Source organism: Coptis chinensis, chromosome 8, assembly GCF_015680905.1.
Source record: "Coptis chinensis isolate HL-2020 chromosome 8, ASM1568090v1, whole genome shotgun sequence".
Classification (NCBI taxonomy): domain Eukaryota; kingdom Viridiplantae; phylum Streptophyta; class Magnoliopsida; order Ranunculales; family Ranunculaceae; genus Coptis; species Coptis chinensis.
In genome coordinates, this window is record NC_141463.1 from 445,929 (window position 1) to 469,245 (window position 23,317).

The 23,317-nt window shown below is 36.4% G+C and overlaps 1 protein-coding gene across 1 annotated transcript; it reads right to left on the reverse strand.

Moving 5' to 3' along the window:
* Nucleotides 1-17,523: 17,523 nt before the first annotated feature.
* On the reverse strand, nt 17,524-22,837 carry LOC147479135 (uncharacterized). Its single transcript, XM_086576358.1, has 3 exons — nt 22,777-22,837; nt 17,808-18,116; nt 17,524-17,709 (listed from the first exon to the last, which is right to left on the reverse strand). The coding sequence occupies exons 2-3, from the start codon at nt 18,108-18,110 to the stop codon at nt 17,524-17,526; spliced, it is 489 nt and encodes a 162-aa protein (XP_086432484.1). The 5' UTR covers nt 18,111-18,116; nt 22,777-22,837.
* Nucleotides 22,838-23,317: the final 480 nt, after the last annotated feature.

The following is a 23,317-nucleotide window of genomic DNA, read 5'->3' on the forward strand; positions in this document are numbered from 1 at the left end:
TTGAAGGTTTCCCTCATCATATTGTACTTATTTATCTTTTCAACTCCAAAAAAATGAAAAACACACCAAAAATTTGGAGTAAGCCCAAATTGGAATCAAAACCCGAAATTCAACCAACCTAATTTGAAGTAGGATTAGAACACTACCATATCTTATCACTTCACAATTTTCTCTTAAATTTAAAAAGTAAAAAAAAAAAAATCAAGACAAACATATGGAAGTAAAAAAATATTTTAACAGATATTATAGAGTTGTTGTGATGAATGGTAGAGAAGATGGTGGTGGCAGAAGGGTTAGCAGAGAAGTAAGAGTTAGGATTGGAAAAGTAATAAAGTAGTGGGAGAAAGGAAAAGTTTGTGAGAGAAGAAGAAGAAGATTTGGATGAGAAGTGAATAACGTGTAGGGCAGATGGTGGTGGAAGAAAGGTAGAAGATGGTGGTGGAGATATGGATGGAGGTGGTGAAAGGGTAGAGAAGAAGCCGTTTTTTCACTATTTCTTTTGTTTTTATGTATTTCCGTTTTTTTTCTTTTCTCGATTTTTTTGGTTGGTTAAGGCAGTAGAACGAAATCCAAACATTTCCAATGGATACCACAATACCAGTTAAGGGCCATTTTTCGGTTTCGTTATACATGTAGTCCAACTAGCTATCCACTTAAAATGATGGACCAAACAAGAAACACACTATCAATGCTCTTATTCATTATACAAAGGCTACCCAAACCCCTACTACCAAACAGGCCCTACTGGTGTGGCATTTAAGTTTGGAATAAGTCCTCCAAATCGTTTGGGACTTAGTTCAACGACGGAATTTTAATTTAAGTCCCAAACGTTAAGTTTTGGGACTTAGTCTAAAACGTTTAAGTTTGGGGTTTCGAATTCAATTTTTTGGAGACTAATGACATACTTGTAATAATTGTTTTTTTATAGATTTTTTGAAACCAATAACATACTTGTAATAATTGTTTTTTTTGTGGGTGTTTTTTTATAGATTTTTTGAAACCAATAACATACCCTATTTATTTTTTTGAAATCGCCAAATTTTATATTTATTTTATCGCCATATTTGTGAAATCTGCAATGCGATACATTGAAATTACCATCATCATTACCCAAAGGCCAAAATAAGAGCACATTTCTTACCTACTTAGGCAAATGGTCATTTTAGATTAGATTATCACATGAAAGGCAAGACCCTAAATTCAGCAGTGATTATACCAGGCTAATTGGGGAAGCGCAGGGTGTCACTTTAATGAACCGCCACATTAATTATGGGCTAGAGTTTGAGTATAAAAATATGCCTGGGACGGCATAACAACATCAAACATCTGAAAAGTAATTCATTGAGATTGGAATAGATAAACTAGAGAGATATGGCCGTGTCGAAGATCGGTTTTGCATTTATAGCCATTGCAATTTTTGTAATTCTTGCTTCTAGCAATCAAGTCTTGGCAGCCGATTGTGATGCTGATGTACCAGATTTAATAATACAATGCACGCAATATGTTGCGAAGGCGGGGCCAAAAGCTCCACCATCGTCAGAGTGTTGCCATGTCGTTAAGAGGGTGGATATTCCTTGTATTTGTTCTCATGTAACCTCGGCGATAGAGCTAATCATAAGCATGGACAAGGTCGTCTATGTGGCTGGACAGTGTGGTAGGCCGGTGGCTCATGGCTTCAAATGTGGAAGTAAGTACACGCCTCTTGCCCTCTTGGATACAAAATGTGACTAATGCTGACTATTTGCCATCATAATTCCCCATGCCCATGATACCAAGATTGATTTATATATGTTGTGGTTGACCATGAAACCAAAATGAACCAATTAATTAAATGTTCTGGTGGTTGGCAGGGTGTATCCATGAAATTTCTGGGCAATTCATATAACCAATAAATTAAATTCTGAAAAGGTCTTACCAAAAAAACTTTTGATCCGTTTATAGGATTATTATAAGCCACTGTTTTCCTGTTTTTTTTCCATTTCTAGAACGTAGAACACTAGAACCCACATGCTTTGTTTTGTTGGAATGATCGCCATAGCTTGCATGAATATATAATACCTTTGAGTATGTTCTGATCTTGTTCTCAACTTATAAATATTCCTTTCAGGTTATACTGTTCCCGCTCCTGCTCCTGCTTGAAACTGTCAAAGTTGAAGCCTTGAGGGAAGCAATAAGAATACGGCCCCATAAGAATAAGAATAAGTGAAGTGAGGGAAATATAATATTTGTGTACTTGTTGTGTAAGGAAAGCTAATATACTCAGTCATATATGATTGCAACTTGAATTAGTATTTTCTTCATTTTCAATAATAGAACACTAAGGAGGAGAATCTTTTATTATTCTTAATAAATTGGCCGTTCATCATCGATTCAAAAAAAGAAAAACAAGAAAGAAATGGCATTTTTATTTGTATGGGTTCCCATTAAAAGGCCCCACAACTGGTAGGAGATTGTGGTAGAATCTTGAGGTTCCCAAGATCTAATCTCCACAAGGCCACTAGTAGGAGATTGTGGTAGAATCCTGAGGTTCCCAAGATCAAATCTAGTAACTAGTATGATCAGATGGACTATTATAGTTTCTGGTCAGCGACAATCTCTATAGTCTATAATTATATCTCTAATTTATACAAAGAGGTTTAAAAAAATGAAAAGAAAAAAAAAAGTTTAGAACGACTTTAATTCCGAGAGCCCATATTTTTAATCAGTGCACTTTGAAGTTGTTAGAATATGTCAGTACTAGAATATGTTCAATATGGAAAGTCCCATGTTTCTATAAGGGTGGACATCCATATCTAGTAGTTTCTATTATCATGTTTTAGTTTTAGTATAAATATATAATTCTAGGTCGAGAACACTATATGATATATAAAAATTCTCTAACCCTAATCAATCTTTAGTCTTTTCTGTTCTTCTTCTTGGTTTTCTAATATATCAATGTCACAACTCTCCTAGCATCACCACTAACATAGAATTCAACATGGTATCGGTGCGAGGTTCAGTGGTATGGTAGGAGAAGAATCCCTCACCAAGAAAAAAAAATCAATTAATTCTTTTTAAGTTTTTTAGTATAGTATTCAAATTAAGTTTCAAGCTTTCTCACAAGAAGAAGGTCTTATATCTCAATTGAAGTTTCAATCTTTCTATGTTCGCGGGTTTACTGTTCACCGCACTATTCACAGGTACTGTTCATCGTCATATTAAAGTAAGTTTTCAAGATTCCACTAGTGTTTAAAGTTTGTTTGAAGAATGCTAGGAGAGAGATCCAAAGTTTTTCAGTATTGGTTTTTAGTATTGTTTCACTTCCGCAATCTATATCTTTCGCAATCTCTCTGTCTTAGAACTGATAAGAGGGGCACAACCTCTCTGTATCCCAGAGTATTTGAAGTTAGTATTGGACGAGGCGCACACACACTCAGTCCGCATGCCAAAAGTTGTTTTCAGTATTGTTCGTTTTGTATTTAGAAAAGAGGGCACGTGCGCGCTCAAGTAAAGCCAGGCCCAAGGGCCATACGCGCCCTGAGTGCTGGAAGTTGGAAAAGTAGAGGGCGCGCACGCCCTCCAATATGCCTTGCCCAAGGCGCACACGCGCTCCAACCTCTCACGAAACAGGCACTTGAGGGCGCGCGCTCGAAATTGGCCTTGCCAAGAGCGCGCCCACGCCCATGCCTATATTTGTAGTCTTCAGTATTTAGGTTCCGAGATTTTTGAAGTATCAAGTTAAGCCTTTGGAAGGTAGTTTACACTCTCATCAAGGATTGGAGGGGTAGTTTTGTTTGTATGTCGTTATGGATGTTTGGGTTTCTAGCTTCTGCGCAGTTGGTATTGATGCTGTCTTCTGTCTCAGTTTCTAGAACATGATCAAGTTGTTTGTTTGAAGTATTATAGGGGCACACTACCTCTATCTCACGAGGAATTATTATCTCTATCTTTCATTGTTCCAGAAGTTCGCAGTCATAAAAAGACGTGGCCCACCCTCCACCCTCTATAGTGAGTATTGTTTGCTGCATGTTTTGTTAGAATTTTTTTTGTGTATTGGAGTATGAAGTATTGTTTTTTGAAGTGGGCATTGGTTGGTTGTATAAGTTAGTATTTGGTTTTCTCTGTTTTAAGTTCAAGACGGAATAGACAAGTCTTTGTATATTTCTACTCAGCCTTGTATATTCCAACTTGAGAGGGGGAAATAGGGAGATATGAAGACATTTAGTAGTATATGAGGGAAGGAGAATATGGAGACGTATGAGAAAGAGTACTCATGTCTCCATATTCCGGCATGCCTTGACGAACTCTTCATGACAAGGCATATCCACTCAATCTTCAGTATTCAGGTAGCAGTCAAGCCTAAACTGCAGTCTTCATTATTCAGATAGCAGTCATGCCTAAACTGCAAGTATGTTTCAGGTAGCAGTCATGCCTAAACTGCAAGTATGTTTTAGGTAGCAGTCAAGCCTAAACCGCAAGTATGTTTCGTGCGATCAAGCCTAAACTGCACTCATCGATTCAGTAGCGATCAAGTTATAAGCGCACGGTATTCAAGATTCAAGATTCAAGATTTAGTATTCAAGATTATTCAAGATTCAAGATTCGGGAGTACCCATAATAATATTTTGTTAACATTAACAGTGATATTGATAGTAGCAGCCAAGAAGCGCACATCAAGTCAGTGTTATTGTTTTCAATTTATATTATGACAGTCATAACAGTGAATGGAGTGAGTAGTAGCCAAGCAGCGTGCCACTAAACCGGTGTTATGGTTTCAGTTTGTGACTGTGGTACACCTTCAGTATTCAGGTTAGGCCATTGCCTACACCGACAGTTTCACCTCCAGAACGTCTCAATAATTGTTCGAGTTCTTCAACTAAAGACAATTCCATGCGAAAGGGGGAGCAATATTCTTATATTTTGTTTTTTGTAATCCAAGCTGTAATTTGCATAGTTTGCGTAATTACAGCTTGAGGGGGAGTGTTAGAATATGTCCAATTTGGAAAGTCCCATGTTTATATAAGTGTGGACATCCATATCTAGTAGTTTCTATTATCATGTTTTAGTTTTAGTATAAGTATGTAACTCTGGGTAGAGAACACTATCTGATATACAAGAACTCTCTAACCCTAATCAATCTCTAGTCTTCTTTATTCTTCTTCTTGGTTTCTCTAATATATCAATGTCACAACTCTCCTAGCATCACCACTAACATAGAATTCAACAAAAGTCACTAACGTGACTTTGCACCAAACTTTGTCAAGATTAACTGAGATTATCTATCATTGGTTCACCTGATACTGGCGAAGTGAGTTTCATCCGAAAAAAGTTATCATATTGAAGTTGTTAACTTTGTGCACTACATATTGTAATGATCAAGAAAGATTCTATGAAGATTTGAGATGAAAGTAAAAAGAAGTTTTAATCAATGGTGTTACAAACTCTCTCTCTCTTTCTCTAGTTTAGAACATCTTTAATGGTGAGACCTGAAAAACACCAAATATTTTGAGCAAATAAACACCAAACAACTTCAGTGGAAACATTAAAGAGTGAGCACCAAATGTACGTCGTGGTGTTTCCAAAACCGCGCCAAATAAAAACCAATACAACCGATGCTTTCGGAACACTACGAGAGAAAAACCCACAATAAAGGCTTGTTTTTGTTTAGAAATGAGAAAGTGTTTTTGCTCACGCGGTGTTGGGAAAGCCGCACGGTGTTTTGAACACCGCGTCGTACATTTGGTTCAACACCAAAGCAAACACCTAATTCCAACCGATTTAGTGTTTGGTTTGGTGTTTTGTTGGTTTGGTATCCAAGAGGTCTCACCATTAAAGATGAAAAACACCAAATTTTTAAGAATTTGGTGTTTGGTGTTCAAGAGGTCTCACCATTAGGTTCTGTTTGGGAACAAAATGTTAGGTTGTACAATATGGTAGTTAACCACGTTTGTAGTATCCAATTCAAGTGGTTCATGCCCCATACATGATCAGTATAGAAGGTGTTTGGTTCTGTATTGTTCTTCCTCAATTTATTGCCACCCCAATCATATTTCAACAAAAATACATCGGGAAATTAAGCACAAATAATCTGAAATGCTTCGAATGCAAACCCCAATACAATTCAATCTAAAAACATATTGTTGATCAAAATCCAAAATTAATATACCAAAACAATATATATATATATATATATATATATATATATATATATATATATATATATATATATATATAGTTTTTTGAAAAGAAATTTACAAAGAGAGATTATAAATTTCTATGACAGCAACAATTCTGAAATCACCAAATTCAAGTGGGTTAAATCTTGTAATCTTCAAATATAGAGAAATCCAGAGAATTTGTAAGGAGAGAGATGTTAGATTTTGAGAAAGTAGAGATTTTGTGTGGTTGAAAATAGTGGGTTTGTTTGAGAAGAGGGTGAAGAGAAGATTTAGAAAATTGGAAAGAACTTTTACTTGTTGAAATGAAGATGAGCCATGAACCAATGAAAAAGAAGGGAGTTTTTTTTTGCCCTGAAAAAGAAGAAGATGGCTCGGTGTATTACTTTTCTCCTGTTTCCTTTATTTCTATCGATCTTTTTCTTATTTGACAAATGAATAACGTTATCTCACCAAAACCAAAGGATTCACTACACACGGTTTTTGTGGTTTGGCAATTCGTCGGGTTCCACGTTACTCATAAGTTGTGGCCCCTATTCACAAAATAGAGCGGACCAAACAACAAGACTTGCTATCATGGGCCTTATTCCTTGACTGGTTGGCTAATACATGCTACCAAATAGCCCTTAAAGATGCTCTTACAAGTTTTTAGTGGGAAAAAACAGAATAAATTTCTCTCTCCTCATTTGGTCCTTATATGTTATATAGTCATCATTTTCCCTCAAGCTCTAATCAGTTGGTGACACATGTCCATCTTCCTCTCCTTCCTTTTCTCTTTCCTGCAACATACAAATATTAGTGATATCGACCCTTATGTCGATATCTCAGTTTATCATGAAAATAAAGGTCAAAATATCAGTATATACGATATTTGGCCACTACACACATCGCAATTTTACGGAGTGATTCCCTTGTGAGACTATAAATTTTAAAACAGAGTGCTAGAACTTCACTTCCTTCCATCTTTAACTTGTTTTAGCTTTAAGGTTGTTGTGTGTTTAGTGGTGGACCAAATAGTAATGGTGAAATCTGCAATGCGATCCATTGAAATTACCATCATCTGTAGGGGTGTAAAATGGGTCAGGCTGGCCCTCAAACCATGAAGCCCGTATGACTTGAGGGTCGAGCCAGGCCGGGCTGGCCCTCTTATGTAGTGAGAGGGGGGGGGGGGGCTATGAGAGTCAATGCTAAAACTGTGAATCCCTAACCCTCATCTCAGCCCTCTTTTTAGAGAATTGAGGGCCAGGCTAGAGAGTCGGGTTTGATTACTCTTTTAATTAAACTCTTTATTTACAGTATAATCTTGCTAAATTGATACGCGATAAATTAATTATCACATTTAAATAATAGGTTATCTCAATCTTGACTTTGGTTAATGTACTTAATAATAATTTGGCTAAGATTTGTAAGATAATAAAATTTAAAAGTTTCGTTTTTAGATTTTATATGTGCTGATGTATTCCATATAAATCAATAAGAAATGTATATGAGACCAAAAATATGATGCGGTGTTGTAGGTTGTAGAATAATTTGTGTTTGATTAGATGAAGTTGATTAAAAACTTCATTACCATATACCAAGAATCATATCACATCAGTTTGATTTATATTTTATTCTTGCTTATACATGGAGAAGTGACCCGGGTTTATATCCCGACAATGGAACAATTTATTATTTTGAACTAGATTTTTCATGTGACGTTGGAGGAGCCTACACAAAACACTAACTTATGTAAAACATATTTTTCATTTTGCTATTTATACAATTGCGTACTTTTTAACAAAATATAAATAAAATTACATAGAAAAGTTGTGAGGGCCTTAATACGGGCCTTGTGAGGGTCGAGCTGAAAGCCGCCCTCATATTTTCACTGTTTCACATCTATGCCCTTACCCTCCCCTCAAAATGTGAGGCCCGACCCTCAAATTGCTAGAAGACTTAAATTTGACAGAGAATGGGCTTGAAACCCAATGTTCCAATTTAGTTACGGAAAAAAGACACAAACTTTTCTAATTGTGTCAAAAGCCCACTCGGTCCATTTGCTTGTAATATTACAAATTTGTCCCTTAAACAGAAATCAAAATTAGACCGATAGATAAAAACACCCTAGTTCCCCAAATTAAACCCAAATTTCAAAATGAAGAATCGTAATGAAGAAAAAAGTAACGATTCAAGTGATCATGTGCAAGCAAACACAAAATCAACTCCAAAAAAAGGACAACCAGACGGCAAAAAGGTTAGAACCCAAATTTCATTGATAGTTTCACCATTTTGATATACTAGGATTTTCATTTTATGAAAAATTGGAAATAAATTAGTTAAAACATGATGAATGTATTCACTGCAACATAAGTGTTGCATCAAATATACTAGGGTTGATTTGCACTATCACTCACCAATACAACATGGATGTTGCAGTGTCAAATCCGACTTTAACTTGAGTGTTTGGATCAAATGTAATATGAGTGTAGTTTGAGGTTTAAATTGGTGATATTTGTTTGAGTTTTGAGGCATGTTTTCCACTGAAACATCAATGTTACAGTAAAAAAAACACTACAACATAAATGTTGCAGTGAAAATTTGTTGAAACAAGCTACTAAATCATTAATTTTCTTTCAGGTTATGCTGCAAGAGAAGGTCGATGTTGTTGGAAAATCTAAATCTAAACTGAGCCTTCCCAAATGAAGTAAGGATACAACTACCTCAACAAGTGTAAACCCAAAAACAAAAGGCAAAGAAAAAGTAGAGGAGAAGGGTAAACAAAATTTGGTGAAAAGTGAGTTGTTGAGTTATAGGTCCAGTTTGAAGTCAATGGTTGAGATTGTGAATTTGATTAAAGGCAACATAACAAAAGTGCATAAGGAAAAAATGATGGATACACCGTTTGCAAGTCTTTTTAGTGTCTTTATTGATAATAGGTTGAATGTTAAGACTACAATAAAAGCAAACATTGATGTTTGTTCAGTTTTGGAGGCATACTCGGGAGTAGATGATGAGTTTTGTGTTGGGGGAAAGATTGTTAGATTTACCCCAGAAGATGTTGCATTGATTTTTGGGTGCCTTTGAAAGGGAAAACTGTCGTGTTATATCCAAAACGTGTAGGAAAGAGTAACAAATCGGAGTTTATGAAGACCTACTTTGGAAGAGAGGATGAAATCAAATTGTTAGGAGTAAAGAATGAGATTACAAGTATTGTAAAGAAGATTGGGATGGAAGACAATTTTGTGAGGTTGCTGTCCCTATACTTGGCTACGACAATCTTTTTCCTGAACCCAACAAGAATTAATTGGTCATTTGTTCCATATATCGAAGATTTGAATGGGATGAGAAGAATCTCATGGCCGAAAGTAATCCATGCAGAGTTGATGGATCAGATAAGACGTAAAAGGAACAAGCTTTCGACGGTTTCTGGTTGTGTGGTTGCACTTTTGGTAGGTTTCATTTTGTTTTGCAAATGAATTTTATTTCTAATACAATCCCTTTTGCTAATACTTTTGTTTCAAATTGCAGTATTGGTTGTGTGAACATATAAATATAATCACACCAATAGATGGATTTGAATCTGCTGAGCCTAGAGTTTGTAAGTTGAGCTTGGACGTACTCTGAGAAGCAATGGAGAAGTGTCCTCTAAAGGATATGGGTCCTGAAATGTAAGTCTCATGATTTTGTCTAATTCCACTAGTACTGTGAGTTACTACAACAACATGGATGTTGCACTGTAAATTCTCACTGCAACATGGATGTTGCACTGTGAGTTACTACAGCAACATGGATATTGCAGTGTCAAATTCCACTGCAACATGGATGTTGCAATTAAACTCTCACTACAACATGGATGTTGCACTGTCAAATTGACATCAAATAAATGAGATTGCATGTTAGTTTTGAATTTTAATTGTGTTTTTTGTACACTATCTTCAGGTATTAGTCGAATTGGGCACTAAATCAAGCAAGGATGAAAAATTGTTAGATCTCAACTTCAAAGTTGAAAAAGAAGTTGTTTCAAACGAAGAAGCCATGTGAATTGAAAATGAAAACCTGAAAAGGTTAATATCAGAAGAAGGACAAGGAAGAGATCGAAAATCTTAAGAAAGAGGTCCAAGTTTTGGATGATGAGAATACAAGGTTGAAGGAGGAGAAGAGCGAGCCGTTCAATGATACTTTTATAGATGATGAGAAGCAATTAGAGATTGTGCAGTACGATGATAGTGTCGTGCAAACTGAAGAAGAAAATGAGATTAGCAAAAAAGGTCCGAAAACAAAAAAGAATGAAGAAATAGGTTCATTGGTCAAAAGGGTAAAGAAAAGAACAATATTGGAAACCATAAAGGAGAAAAAACTTGAGGGTGGTGATAACAAGAGCCCCAAAAAGAGAAGAAATGCAGAGAAAAAAGAAATGGATGCCAAACCTATAACTGTGGATGATTGGCCTACTCCAATAGTTGACCCAATGTCATGAAAAATGCCTGATGTCACTACAAGCATGGCATGGCCTTATTTGGAGAAAAAAGAGAAGAAGGTGGTTAAGCAATTTTTCAAGAATGCAAAACCAGATTAAGTAACAATGCTTAAGAATTATTGCTTTTGTTGATGTATTATACTGGTGCGTGTGACACTTAGTAAATTGTTTTTCTTTCATTTTTGTTTATTTCGTAGTACTATAGCATGGGAAGATGAGTGGAAAGAGTTAACACACAGTGCAACAATGGTTATGGACCTCATGTTGGGGAGATTCGTAGATAGTCATGTAAGGATAATAATTATAGCCTCACTACTAGCTTAAATTTGATTAGGCTCAATAGCAAACATATAGATGAGTTTTGTTTTGCATTGGATATCCCAATGCAACATGAATGTTGTCTCTGCTACCTCACATGGCAACATAGTTGTTGCACTGTTACAGTGGCATCAAATTAATGAGAGTAATATGATAATTAGATGTTAATGATTCTTAGTTTTTCTCTGCAGATCATTAATTGGTATGGTCGATATGTAATGTCAAGCCCGTAGTCAGTCTTCAACGTAGTCATCAAATCTTTTGGTTTTACCAAAGGCATACCGTGCACAATCTCTAAAATAAGATTTTCTTGCTCAACATCAAACAACTATTAACATCTTTGTAGACGAATCCACAAAAGTGCTCAAAATGCATAGTTTTTATCACAAAAGAGTCAAACTCATAAACTGCATGTACACGCCACAAACAACCAGTACTCTCCTTCTTAGCACAATAAACCGTAACTCTCTCCGGATCATTATTTGAAAACTGATATTTGTACCCAGTTTCAATAGAATACTGCAATACTTTAAGACGGAAATCATTTACATCAACAAATATTTGACCAACACGTTTGAGATTAAAAGCCCATAATCTACTCCTTAATTCTTTAATAGGCACTATTTCACTACCAGTCCCACTACCATAAGCACAAGAGCTACTACCATAAGAATTAGAAGAATTATCACCAGATGTACTACTCTCACCTACTCCATAAGCAAGATTCAAAGAGACATCAATGTTAATTGTATAAAAGCCCTTTGCAAAGCTGTAGCACGCTAAAGATTGAAACTCTGTATCATTTTCTATAACAAATGACTTTCTATCACGAGTGAAAGAAATATCAAAGCATGATGGATTTAACTCAGGTCAATTTGTTGAAATCTCATTTCTGAAATCGATAATGGAAGAAGACGGACCAATACGACTTGCTATAGTCAAATTTTTGTAGGCCGGATATAACTCCAAGAACAGTAAAATCCATCGTACAACACAAAATTTCTTTCACTCGAGTTAAATCACGATATGGGAAATCACCATCGCCAATTTCTTTTCAAATTCAAGATGATAAAAACCTAAATTGAGAAGAAATAAACGGAGTAACAAATTTCATATAAAAAGGGTATATGCGGTACTTTAAAAAATCAAATAAGGTGGGCTGGTTTTTTCTCGTAACTTACTGAAAATAAAACCTTTATTTCACAATTTTAAAAACCGGATGGGTTTTAGACGTAATTCATAAAGTCAACGGGTTTTTTACTAATAACACTACTAAAAAAAGGGCTTATAAGCTCAGCTAAAAGGTGAGATGTTAGAGTTTTTATCTCGGTTTTCTAGGAAAAAACAACCGAGGTAAAATCCACCGAGGTAATAGAGTTCTACAAAACCGAGATAATAAGCTACTAAATTATCTCAGAAGTCTGACATCTTATCTAAATATATTATCTCGGTTTTCTAAATAAAACCGATATTATATAGAATAAAACTGAGATAAATTGTTGATTGAAACCAATTAGTATTTATTGAAACCGAGATAATATCAAAAAATAACCGTGATAAATTCTTTTGGAAAAGGAGATTGTTAGACAACTTTTTATCTCACCCTTTGTCATTTTTTGTTGGTATTGCTTATAATAATTAACCAGAAAATAAAAACCTGTCCCAAACCACCACATTCCCTTTCATATTCATAAACATCAACACCAATTAACAAAAGCAACCCAACATAAATAAATTCTTTGAAGAACTTATTTCATTAAGATAAGAAAGAACAATGTCGAACATGAACATAACTTTCAAAAAGTACTAGTGATCAGTCAATTATTTATAGAAACTCAAATATTGTATTAATTACTATTCTTCGAACTATAATAAGACATTTTTTAACCTTTCTCTATATATGCAGGAAAGGAGACGATGGTTCCTCGCTGAATTTCCTACTCAAAAAATTTGAGAATCCACAACTCCCAAGGTATATATTCACGCCGGTCATCACCGTGAAAAGTTATAGGCTCCAAGACTCTCTTCATCAACTTTAGTAAGTGGAGACGAATATCCAAGATGGTCCCGATCCATAAGAGAAACATCATTTCTAACAAACTCATCCTCACTAACCAACCGAAAGAATGACCAATGTTTATGCTCAATCCAGTTCCATCATTGTACAAATGACTTATGCTAGAGGAGTCTTCAAATAATCTTTCCTTTGAAAATATATCCGACAGAAAAATCCGAGGGAATCGGGTCATTGATGTCAATAAGAATATCTCCACGCTTGGCAACCGAGGACTCAACTTGAGGTGCATCTTTAGTGGAGGCCCCTGCCTGAACAGAATTATTTGATTGCTCAAGAATCATTACTATGTGTGTCACTGGAAGCTATATATCTCACCCCAATGAAGCTCTGGTAGGATAGATGTAGGGTCCTCACATTGCTTAGAAGTTACTTCTAAGCAATAGAACCACACAATAAGAGATAATATAAACAAAAGAAGAATGGCAAAAAAAATGAAGGGTTGAACAAGTATAAAAATGTTGCAATAGTGACCTTACCAGAAACTTTGGCAAACTGTGTCCCGTTACTTACAGAATCTCCATCTTTCTTAAACCAATCGACTTAAGAGCGAAAAACGTTGTTAATAAATAGACGCTTTTGTGCATTTAAAATAATATAATAGAGATAGGAATTGCAGAAATAACATTTGTCTTCACGTAGACGATGAGGCACCATTGACTCTCATAAATGAGTGGGGAAAACAACATAATGAATCAAATGAATGAACAAGTGTAAATCAACCAAATACGTCATTAATCTTTCTATGATTCTTTACCACATCGCCGACTATGACAAATTCTTTTGGCCATGCCACAAAGTCAGTGCCATGCATCGCTAATAACGCCAAGTCACCACTTGGTACCGGTATTGGGAGGGGAGATCAGGTTTCATTATTAAGTCAATCTGCACTTTCATGACATTGTGTTCTCCCAAAGGAATGTTGTGGACTTTTTCTTCCGTCCAGTCTTCTTGAAAAGTAAACCTTTAGCAACAATGTTGCCTTTGGATCTCAAAGCCGAGAACACTTAATAGCCTATAAGAAACATGGATATGAGTTAGAGCTTATGCATATATCGTGATAAGAATCATATCAATTTAAAGGATAAGTACCTTGGGTGTATCGATTTCAAGATTGGGCAACATCTTGCTAAATGTATCCCCATCTTCTACCGTATGTTTGATGTGATCTAATTAAGTCCCACAAAAAAAAAGAAAGAAATCGCTAACGAACATAAACAAGTCATAATCAGATGCGTAACTAAGTTGATACCGTTGGTTTACTCTATTATCACTTCTACCACTATTAGATCCAACATTCTCGGTGGTGGCTTAATTATGCATCTCTTTCATCCTTAATGCACTTTCCTTTCTAGAAACCTCACCCTTTCTTCCTCGCTTCCATCCTTCTTGCTTTTTCTTCATGTAGTTGGGTCTCAAGCTCCTCTCTATTTCTCTTCCAAGCACGCCTAGGAAGTTTAAAGTATGTTGTTGGAGTTACAAACCTCCCTCCCCTAACTCTACCACTATGCTCTCGGGGTTCCTAAAGCCCCGTAAGTATATCATTCTTTCCCTTAGTTACTAAATTCCCTCCTTCTCCTTCAGGTTTCAATTGAGCCTACATGACAGAATTATGTTAATACATTTCAATATTTTATATATAAAAGTAAAAAGAAATTAACAAAAACTTCAAGAAAAGTGACAATTCTTTCTGCACAATTTCCATAGTAGCATCATTCACAAATTCACCATTCTTCTTTTTTGACGAGCCCTTAGCCATTTGACACTCCGATCATCATGTTCTACCGAGGAACCCAACTCTTCTTTCTATTAAACATAAACAAAAACTGTATTAGACTAGAGTATATTCATTGCTACAAACAAGAACATATAATAGGACCTAGAGTATTGGACAAGAGGTGAGGTGATAAACCTTGAACCTACAGCCACCTAATCGGACATACATAATTGATTTGATAACCGCACACAAGAAGAAAGCGCTCATGTTGATCCAAAGGTCTCTTGATTCCTAAGCCCACCATTATAGCATAAAGTTCCAAAACCCTCACAAAGAAGAATAGATTTCAAGCTCTAGCAAGAGAAGTGGAACATGATAATGCTAACACTCTTGAAGGACAAACAGAAAATCAAAGGAGCTCACAAGTTGCTGAATGCAAGAATGCTAGGGAACTTGCTCGATGGTTCACCTTGGGGTTGTTGATGCACCTAGACACGTGGTCGATGCACCTAGTTCTATGGTTGAAGATCTCGGTTCAGTGGCTTTGCACCATAATGATCCTAGTGTGACAGTAAGCACCACAAGTTGTTAGTGAAATGGATAGAGAGGGAACAGATTGTTGTCTTTCTAGAGTCACCAAAACAAATATTTCAGCTAGATTGTTAGAGAAGAAGTTGGTCCTACGAATCCGATGAGTCGGCACTAGCTCCTGAGAGCAAAAGTGAATGAAGAAGCAGATCACATTCTCCACCTTTGCGGGCTTACAAGCCGGGATGCCAAATCAAGATGCAGAGCCACCGATCCTCATAAAGTCGATTGAATTCTTTGCATTGAGCCAAGCGCATACATGATTGATAGTGATCGCAAGAAGCAAGCACGTAACAAACACCTTCTCACAAGGCAAAGAAGAATTACCTTCCCCTTGAGGTCCAAGGTCATGGGGAAAATATCTCTCACTCGAGCTCGCTCAATTTACCCAATAAACTCTCTAGTTTCTAATGAAGTGTTTTATTGGAATCTTAGAGGTATTTCAAATGAGAAAACCATAAATAGGTCAGTTTAAGCTAATAAAAGATCATGATCCCGACTTCATAGGGATTGTCGAGCCTTTAGTAGACCCTAATCGGTTTCACTTGCATTTCTTTACAAATCTGGGATACAAGCTAGCCTTCATGTCAATCAAAGATCCATCTCACCGCCAACATATTTTTGTTTTGTGGAAGAGCAATATACCGCACCTAACCTCATTGTCCAATCTCCTCAAAGAAATTACAATTGGAAGTCAATGGTTGTCCGATTACAATTGTTCATGCTTATTCTTTGTATAATCGGTAGAAGACAATTATGGAGAGAACTCACTCTCATTAATCGGGCCTAACTTGCCATGGCTATTGATTGGTGATTTCAATACTTACTTAAGCCCCTCATCTGAAAAGAGGGTGGCCTCGCCTCTAACAAGCAATGATGAAATTCAGAGAAGTTATAAATCACAATATGATGCTTGAGGCCCCCAAAGAAAGGGTATCATTTCACATGGTGCAATAGGCAACCGGGAAGCAAAGCAGAAACTTGGGGTAAGCTAGACAGAGCATTCATGAATATAGCATGGAAAATTTCCAGGTTGGTCATATAAAGTTCTTGGTAGGCTTTGCTCGGATCATTCTCCTCTAGTAGGAAGACAATTTGACTAACGAAAAATTCCTTCATCACCGGATGGCATTGAAAGGAGGGCTCAAGACGTTCTGCGAGAAACTAAAAGAGTGGAAGAAAGTAGCAACCGATGTTTGTGTGTCTTTGTTTGGCGTGAAACCCAAAACCGTAGATCATCTCTTTCATACATGTACAATTCTTAAACATTATGTAGTATACTGCTTCAGAAGATAGGATTCAGCAGGCCCATGGCCCATATGTGGCAAGAAGAGGTACAATGGGCTGAAAAAATTACACGAGGTAAAGGCTGCATACAAGATAGTCACAGGTTTACATGGAATGCTTTTGTATACAGGATTGGAAAACGCGAAATGACAAGATTTTTCAGAATAAGCAAGTTGACGCAGACCAGTTAGTAAACTCAGTGATCGGAGATGTAAGAAGACGACTACTGGCTCTTAACATAAGAATGGAGCAAGGACCGGAAGCACATAATTTCATGGAAATGTGGGAGATAGAGGTTGGAGTAAAACAGAAAAAGTATGAGTACTGTAAGTGGATGAGAGCAGAGAAGGAGATACACAATCTGAATACTGACGGGACTCTACAAGGAATAGAGGGAGAATGGGCAGCAGTACTACGTAATGATAGAGCAAGGAATGAGGATGGCATTAACACAAGGAGTAAGTAAGATAGCGGTACAAACAGACTCAACAAATGTTATAGCGTGGCTGAAAAAGAAAACCAAGTACCCATGGGCAAAGCAGAGAAGATCGGAAAATTCAAAATATGAAGGAAGAGATGGAGCAATTCAAAGATCAACCATGTATATAGAGAAAGTAAAAACCTCAAACTTACCGACAAAAAAAAAACAAATTAATAACAGAAAATTTAGAAAACTAAATGATTACCATCTCTTCTTCGAGACCAACATAGCCCGATCTCATCGAAATGGGTGGTTATACACATTCTTCTTTCTCCTCTCGGATTGCAGCTTGCTATACTCCTTTGAATTCAAAAGACAACAATAACTAAGTATAGTAGGGGATGAACATACATAACTAACTATCACTATGCAATTTGAATTTCATTCATCCCGAAGTTTAAACAATTACTATACATACACGAAACTCATCCGTCAATCTTGACTTCACAAACTGCTCCTACCATTTTTGACGAATAAAATCATAAATTTTGGTGGTTTCTCCAAGAGGCTATGGTCATTTATGTAAGGAGTAACATATTTCCTAGTCAAATTGGTCTTGAAAGTCCTCCATCTTTCCCCAATGGATGATATGACTTTATCCATACAATTTGGATCAATATCAAATATTTGCTAGACATAAAAAAGCATGTAAGACATCAGCTTTAGGAAGAAGAGCAAAAAACAAATTGTTCATAATATAAAGTGCATAGAATTATATGATTACGTACCTGCATTGCTTCCCATAAATCATCTCTCAAAGGTTCTGGTAAATCATGCCAAGTTTCAAATTCACTCAATGGTACCTTGGACCTTGCCAATGCACCTTCCATACCAGCAAGTTTTCTCCGTACTACCCGATTATTTGGCCTTCCTTTTTCATCATAGGCAACTCTAATTTTATTTCCATCCCATTTCTTGTTAAGCTCAATCATTATTGTTGTTCCTCTTTTCGTGTTTCCCTTTTTCGATTTTTCAGTTGCATCGTTCCTTTTTCGGTTGTCATTTGATTGGCCATCTTCTTCTGTACCCATGATAACCTACATGGCAAAAATAAAAATGCACAACACATGTTAAATCTATGTAGAAATTTTAGGGTATGACAGATTAACGGTCAATTTTCTAATTTCGGAAGAAAATGGACAGTGAATCAACAATCTAAACAAAAATATAGGAAACTAATGCATCCCATAAGCATTTCCAACAGCAAAGGCAGAGACTATCTTTACCAAAAAAAAAACAGCAAAGGCAGAGAAGTGCAAAATTAAAAATAAAAAACCTGCTTTAGAATTATGACCAAGCAATGACATGAAAATAACAAGATAAACAAGACAATTGAATATAAACAAAGGCCTGAAAGCTTTATTAGTTTTATTCGGATCATCTCAAGATTCTCCTAAATACGAAAATTCAAGCTACACTATTAGAACTACCAGAAAAGAAAAAGAAAATAAAAGATACAATAATCAAATAAATAGAGCTGAAATGTTTCATTTATGGGCTTTTCTTTTCTTTGAAGGCTTGTGAGCAATCCAGATCCCCTCACAATCTTCACGTCCATACATTGATTGTTCATCGTCATTCACATCCAGAGATTCCATATCTGGAAATACTTCATTGCGAATGTTGTCTCCAATACCATCATCAATGAAGTCATCATCTTCATTCTCATTATCATGATCATAATATCTCTGAGGAGTTGCTAGGGCAACTGACCATCCATTTAGGATCGATCTGATCCGGTACATAGAAAACTTGCTTCACTTGAGAGGCAAAGACGAAAGAATCAGATTTGTACCCAATTCTACCAAGATCAACCAGTATAAAACCCAAGTCATCTACCTTGATGCCATTCCGATTCTCAACCCAATCACACTTGAATACTGGGAGTTTGAACTTAGTGTAATCAAGCAATCATATTTCGGTAATAACACCATAGTAGCAACTTTCTAAAAAGAGTGGATCTTTATCTCTTGCACTTGTTATCTGCATTCCACTGGCGACTAAACTCACTCCACTATTCTGATTGACTCGTGACGCATCACGATCCTTTGTGGAGAAACGGCAACCATTAATCACATAATTGTGATATTTCAATACATGTATATGAGGACCTTGAGCTATCCAACGTAAGGTTTTCGAGACATTGTTACCGTGGATGCTCCTTTCATCCTAAACCCTGTTCTTTATAAAATTAGTTACGGCTTATTAGAGTAGTAAATAAAAAATTCAAGTTGTTTAGTAACTCACTCTTTTTCTTAACCAATCACTAAAAGTGCTAATATGTGCATCATGTAACCACTTTTGGCTTTTTGATTGGCGGGGATGGTTTTGCCTTAAGTAGTTCATATGCTCCCTACAAATTATGAACACCAACTCTGGTTAGATATGACAGAAAAATTAGAAAAAAAATTGAACTCCTCAAATGTATTTGAAATGTCATTACTCGATATAAGGTTCAACAACATTTGTATTGTGCAACACATAACCATGTGCTTCCTCTAAGGACTTCCGGTCGACAACTACCAAATCACCACCTGATGGAGGCTTTCGAAATAATCTCCTTGGGCTGTGTTGCTTTCAACATGTGGAGTACCAACAGCACCCAAATCAGATAAAACTCACTACAAAACTCAACCGCTTCTTACGCAATATAACATTCAAAGAATGCAACCTTCCTGGGCCGATTTCGATTTCTTACATAGCCTTTTAAAACCTTCATGTACCTTAACAAAAAGAAAAGGAATATTGATGGAATTTCCTATATTTAACTTGGTATAATTTGAACTATAAATGATATTCAAAGAACTTACCTCTCAAATGGGTACATCCATCGAAAGAAAACTGGACCACAAAGTTGGACTTCTCTCACAAGATGTACGGTTAAATGAACCATAATGTCGAAGAAAGATGGTGGAAAGTATTTCTCCAGAAGACATAATGTGATTACCAATTCTTTCTTCGAGTTTCAATAATTTCTGCAAATCGACTACTTTCGCACAAATGGCATTGAAGAAGAAGCGAGAATCTAATAATTACATATCTCACATGCTTTGGCAACCACGGATCTTATTGCCACTTTGAAGCAATTGTTGCATCAGCACATGACAATCGTGGGATTTCAGACCACCTAATTTTAAATCTTCCATTGAAACAAGTGGCCTGAAATTAGATGAGTAACCTTCAGGAACTTTTAGCTCATGCAAGGTTTTGCAAACTAAATGTAATTTCTCCGCTTTTGATAATGTGTAACAAAGGTGGTGGCGGTATGTTCTCAATCCTTTTTCTTTACGGTGCCAATTCCTTTCTCAAACCCATCTCCTTAAGATCACGACGAGAAGCAACCCCATCCTTTCGTTTTCCCCTTAATGTTAAGCAAGGTCCCAATAATGCTATCACAAACATTTTTCTCAATATGCATGACATCCAAGTTGTGTCGGAGAAGTAAATGTCTCCAATACACAAGCCCGAAAAAATCGACCTCTTCCTCCAACAACGTGTAACATCATCATGAACAATATTTGCTCTTAACCTTTTTGACTCGTCACTTTTGCCCCAAAAGTTACAAGTGTTTTAACCTTCTTCCGTATCGCACACCGTGAGTGGTGTTGGTCGCGGATCGAAACTCACATTTACCATTAAACGCCTTTTTTTGCTTTCGATACGGATGCTCTTCCGGAAGATATCTTCTGTGAGCCATGTACACATTCTTCATGCAATGCTTCAATCTGCAAGAATCTGTGTGTTCACCACATATCGGACAAAGCGTAATAGCCTTTAACACAAGCACCCGACAAATTACTAAATGCAGGAAAATCGTTAATTGTCCATAAGAGAATAGCCTTTTAGTGTAAATTTTTGTCGTTGGAAAGCATCATAAATCTTAACCCCTTTCTTCCACAATTTTTTCAAGTCCTCGATCAAAGGTGCTAAGTATATGTCAATGTCATTTCCAGGTTGATGTGGACCCGAAATCAACATTGTCAACATCATAAACTTCCTTTTCATGCACAACCACGGAGGAAGATTATAAGTGACCAATACAACAGGCCAACAACTATATTTACTACTAAGAGAGCTATGTGGGTTGATTCCATCTGCCGAAAGTGCTAAGCGAAGGTTTCTTGGTTACGCTCGAACTCGCCACTTATCATCCACTAGCTTCCATGCGGGTGAGTCTGCTGGGTGACGTAGTTGCCCATCAACTTCTCTCTCATTGGCATGCCATGTTAAATTTTTCGCTGTCTCTGCTGATTGGAACATCTTTTCGAATCTAGGGATCGGTGGAAAATACCACAAAACTTTTGCAGGCGAACCATTACTTTGCTCAATCATATTATCCTTCAACTTATATCTTGAAAGTCCACACGTAGGGCATGTCTTTCTGCCACTAAACCCCTTCCGATATAGTATGCAATCATTGGGACACACATCTATCTTCTCATATTTCATTCCATACACTTCCAATGTCTTTTTAACCTCACGCATATTTTTTGGCAGTATATTCTCTTCGCTTGGTTGCATGTCTCTCATCATTTGTAACATCTTTGTGAAGCTTTTGTCGGACCACCCACTCTTCGCTTTCAGATTGAACAAGTTAACGATTGGCGGATAACCCATTATACTTTGAACATCCTCTATACAAAGGTTCCTCAGCATCTTCAAGCAACTTCTTAATCATTTCAGGGTTACCCGCATACTGATCTCGTCGCGGCCTGAACCAATTTTGCTGTTTCAGCTGCATCCTCTACAGGCTCCCACTCAAAATGATGATGGGAAGGCTCATCTGTATCCATATACGAGGGAGCTGCACTTGTTGTTCTTTCCCCATGCCATGTCCATGTAGTATAACTTTGGCACATGCCATTGAAATACAAATGATTTTTAACGTCGAGTTCCATCAATTTCTTGACATTCCCGCATAGTTTGCATGGACATCGTATAGGATTTCCCTCACCAGCATGGCCCCGTGCAAACTGTAGAAAATTCTGAACCCCTACTTGGAATTCAATAGATAACTTATCCTTGGACATCCAACCCTTATCCATTTTGAAGGTGTCAAAGAGTAATCTGAATGTAAACAGTATTGTTCAGTTAACAAAGTAATCAAAAGGCATTTTTTAATCCCCCACGAATATGCCAGATATGAAATCTAACAAGAACACTACATGACCAGTCTTTATTTCTAATAAAACATTAATAATGCTACGTATTATATGGTCAGGGGTTGCTCGATACTAGCTATTTAATACATACAGACAAATAACGAGGTGAACAAACTAGAATTCATGCGTAACCATGTTACTTCTTCATTTTATAGCTTAACTAGGCGACAAAAAAAAGGTTTTCCTCTTTTTTTAAGGTAAAACTATATATCAACATCATTGAAAGTAAAACCTATGCTATGAGAATCAAAGTTAACTTACTGAATTAATAGATATTCATGCATATACACAGTAAAGTAACAATACTTGAATTCAATAGTGCAACATTTTAAGCGAGTAACAACTAAAACTATAAATGTATGGACTATTGACCAATAAAAAAATGGTTGTACTATCCAAAAACAAAGGTGCATAACAGAAAACATGTTTCCTCACACTCATGTACACAAAACAAAATTGATAAAGTCATATACACATGAACAAAGGTTAACCCAAAAAGATTAAACTTAATCAGATAAAGAAGATAGAAGTGTACCAACTCTAAAAGCAACCCAAGTTGGAGCAAAGCAATCAGGACCTTCTCTTGTCCAATTCGATTCTAAACAAGGATTTGGGAAGTGATAAAAGATCTGCAAATAAATAAATAAAATGTTTAGCCGCTAATTCACTACTTAGGATATAACAATGGCAATAAACAAGCTGAAAAAACAAGAGTGAACCTATTTACAATTGAGAAAGCATATCAAATGGTTCTACTACCCAAATACAAAATTTCATGATCTAAAACCTTGCATTCTCAACTTACGTAAAACCAAGTTGCAAGGGGCGTAAGTTTACCCCCCGAAGCTAAACTTATGAGGGTTGCAATTTTAACAGTTGCAATAAAGTAACATAGATTGCAAAGCTATGAATTACCAAGCAAAATGAGGTAAACTACTGATATTCCAATGAGAAGATTAATGAAAGCAAACATATTACAGAAAGGGTAATCTTCTTTGCTCCCAAATAAGATGTTCATCCCCCTCCACTGTCAGCTCTCGGTTCACGGTGTTCATCCCCCTCCTACCCAGTTCATG

What these genes read in the sequence shown, in the direction of transcription:
- LOC147479135 (XM_086576358.1), bottom strand. Translation starts at nt 18,110, where the DNA reads ATGGGTACAGAAGAAGATGGCCAATCAAATGACAACCGAAAAAGGAAC. An exon ending in ATTTATGGGAAGCAATGCAG is followed by an intron (nt 17,710 to 17,807) that starts GTACGTAATCAT and finishes TTTTATGTCTAG; the next exon opens with CAAATATTTGATATTGATCC.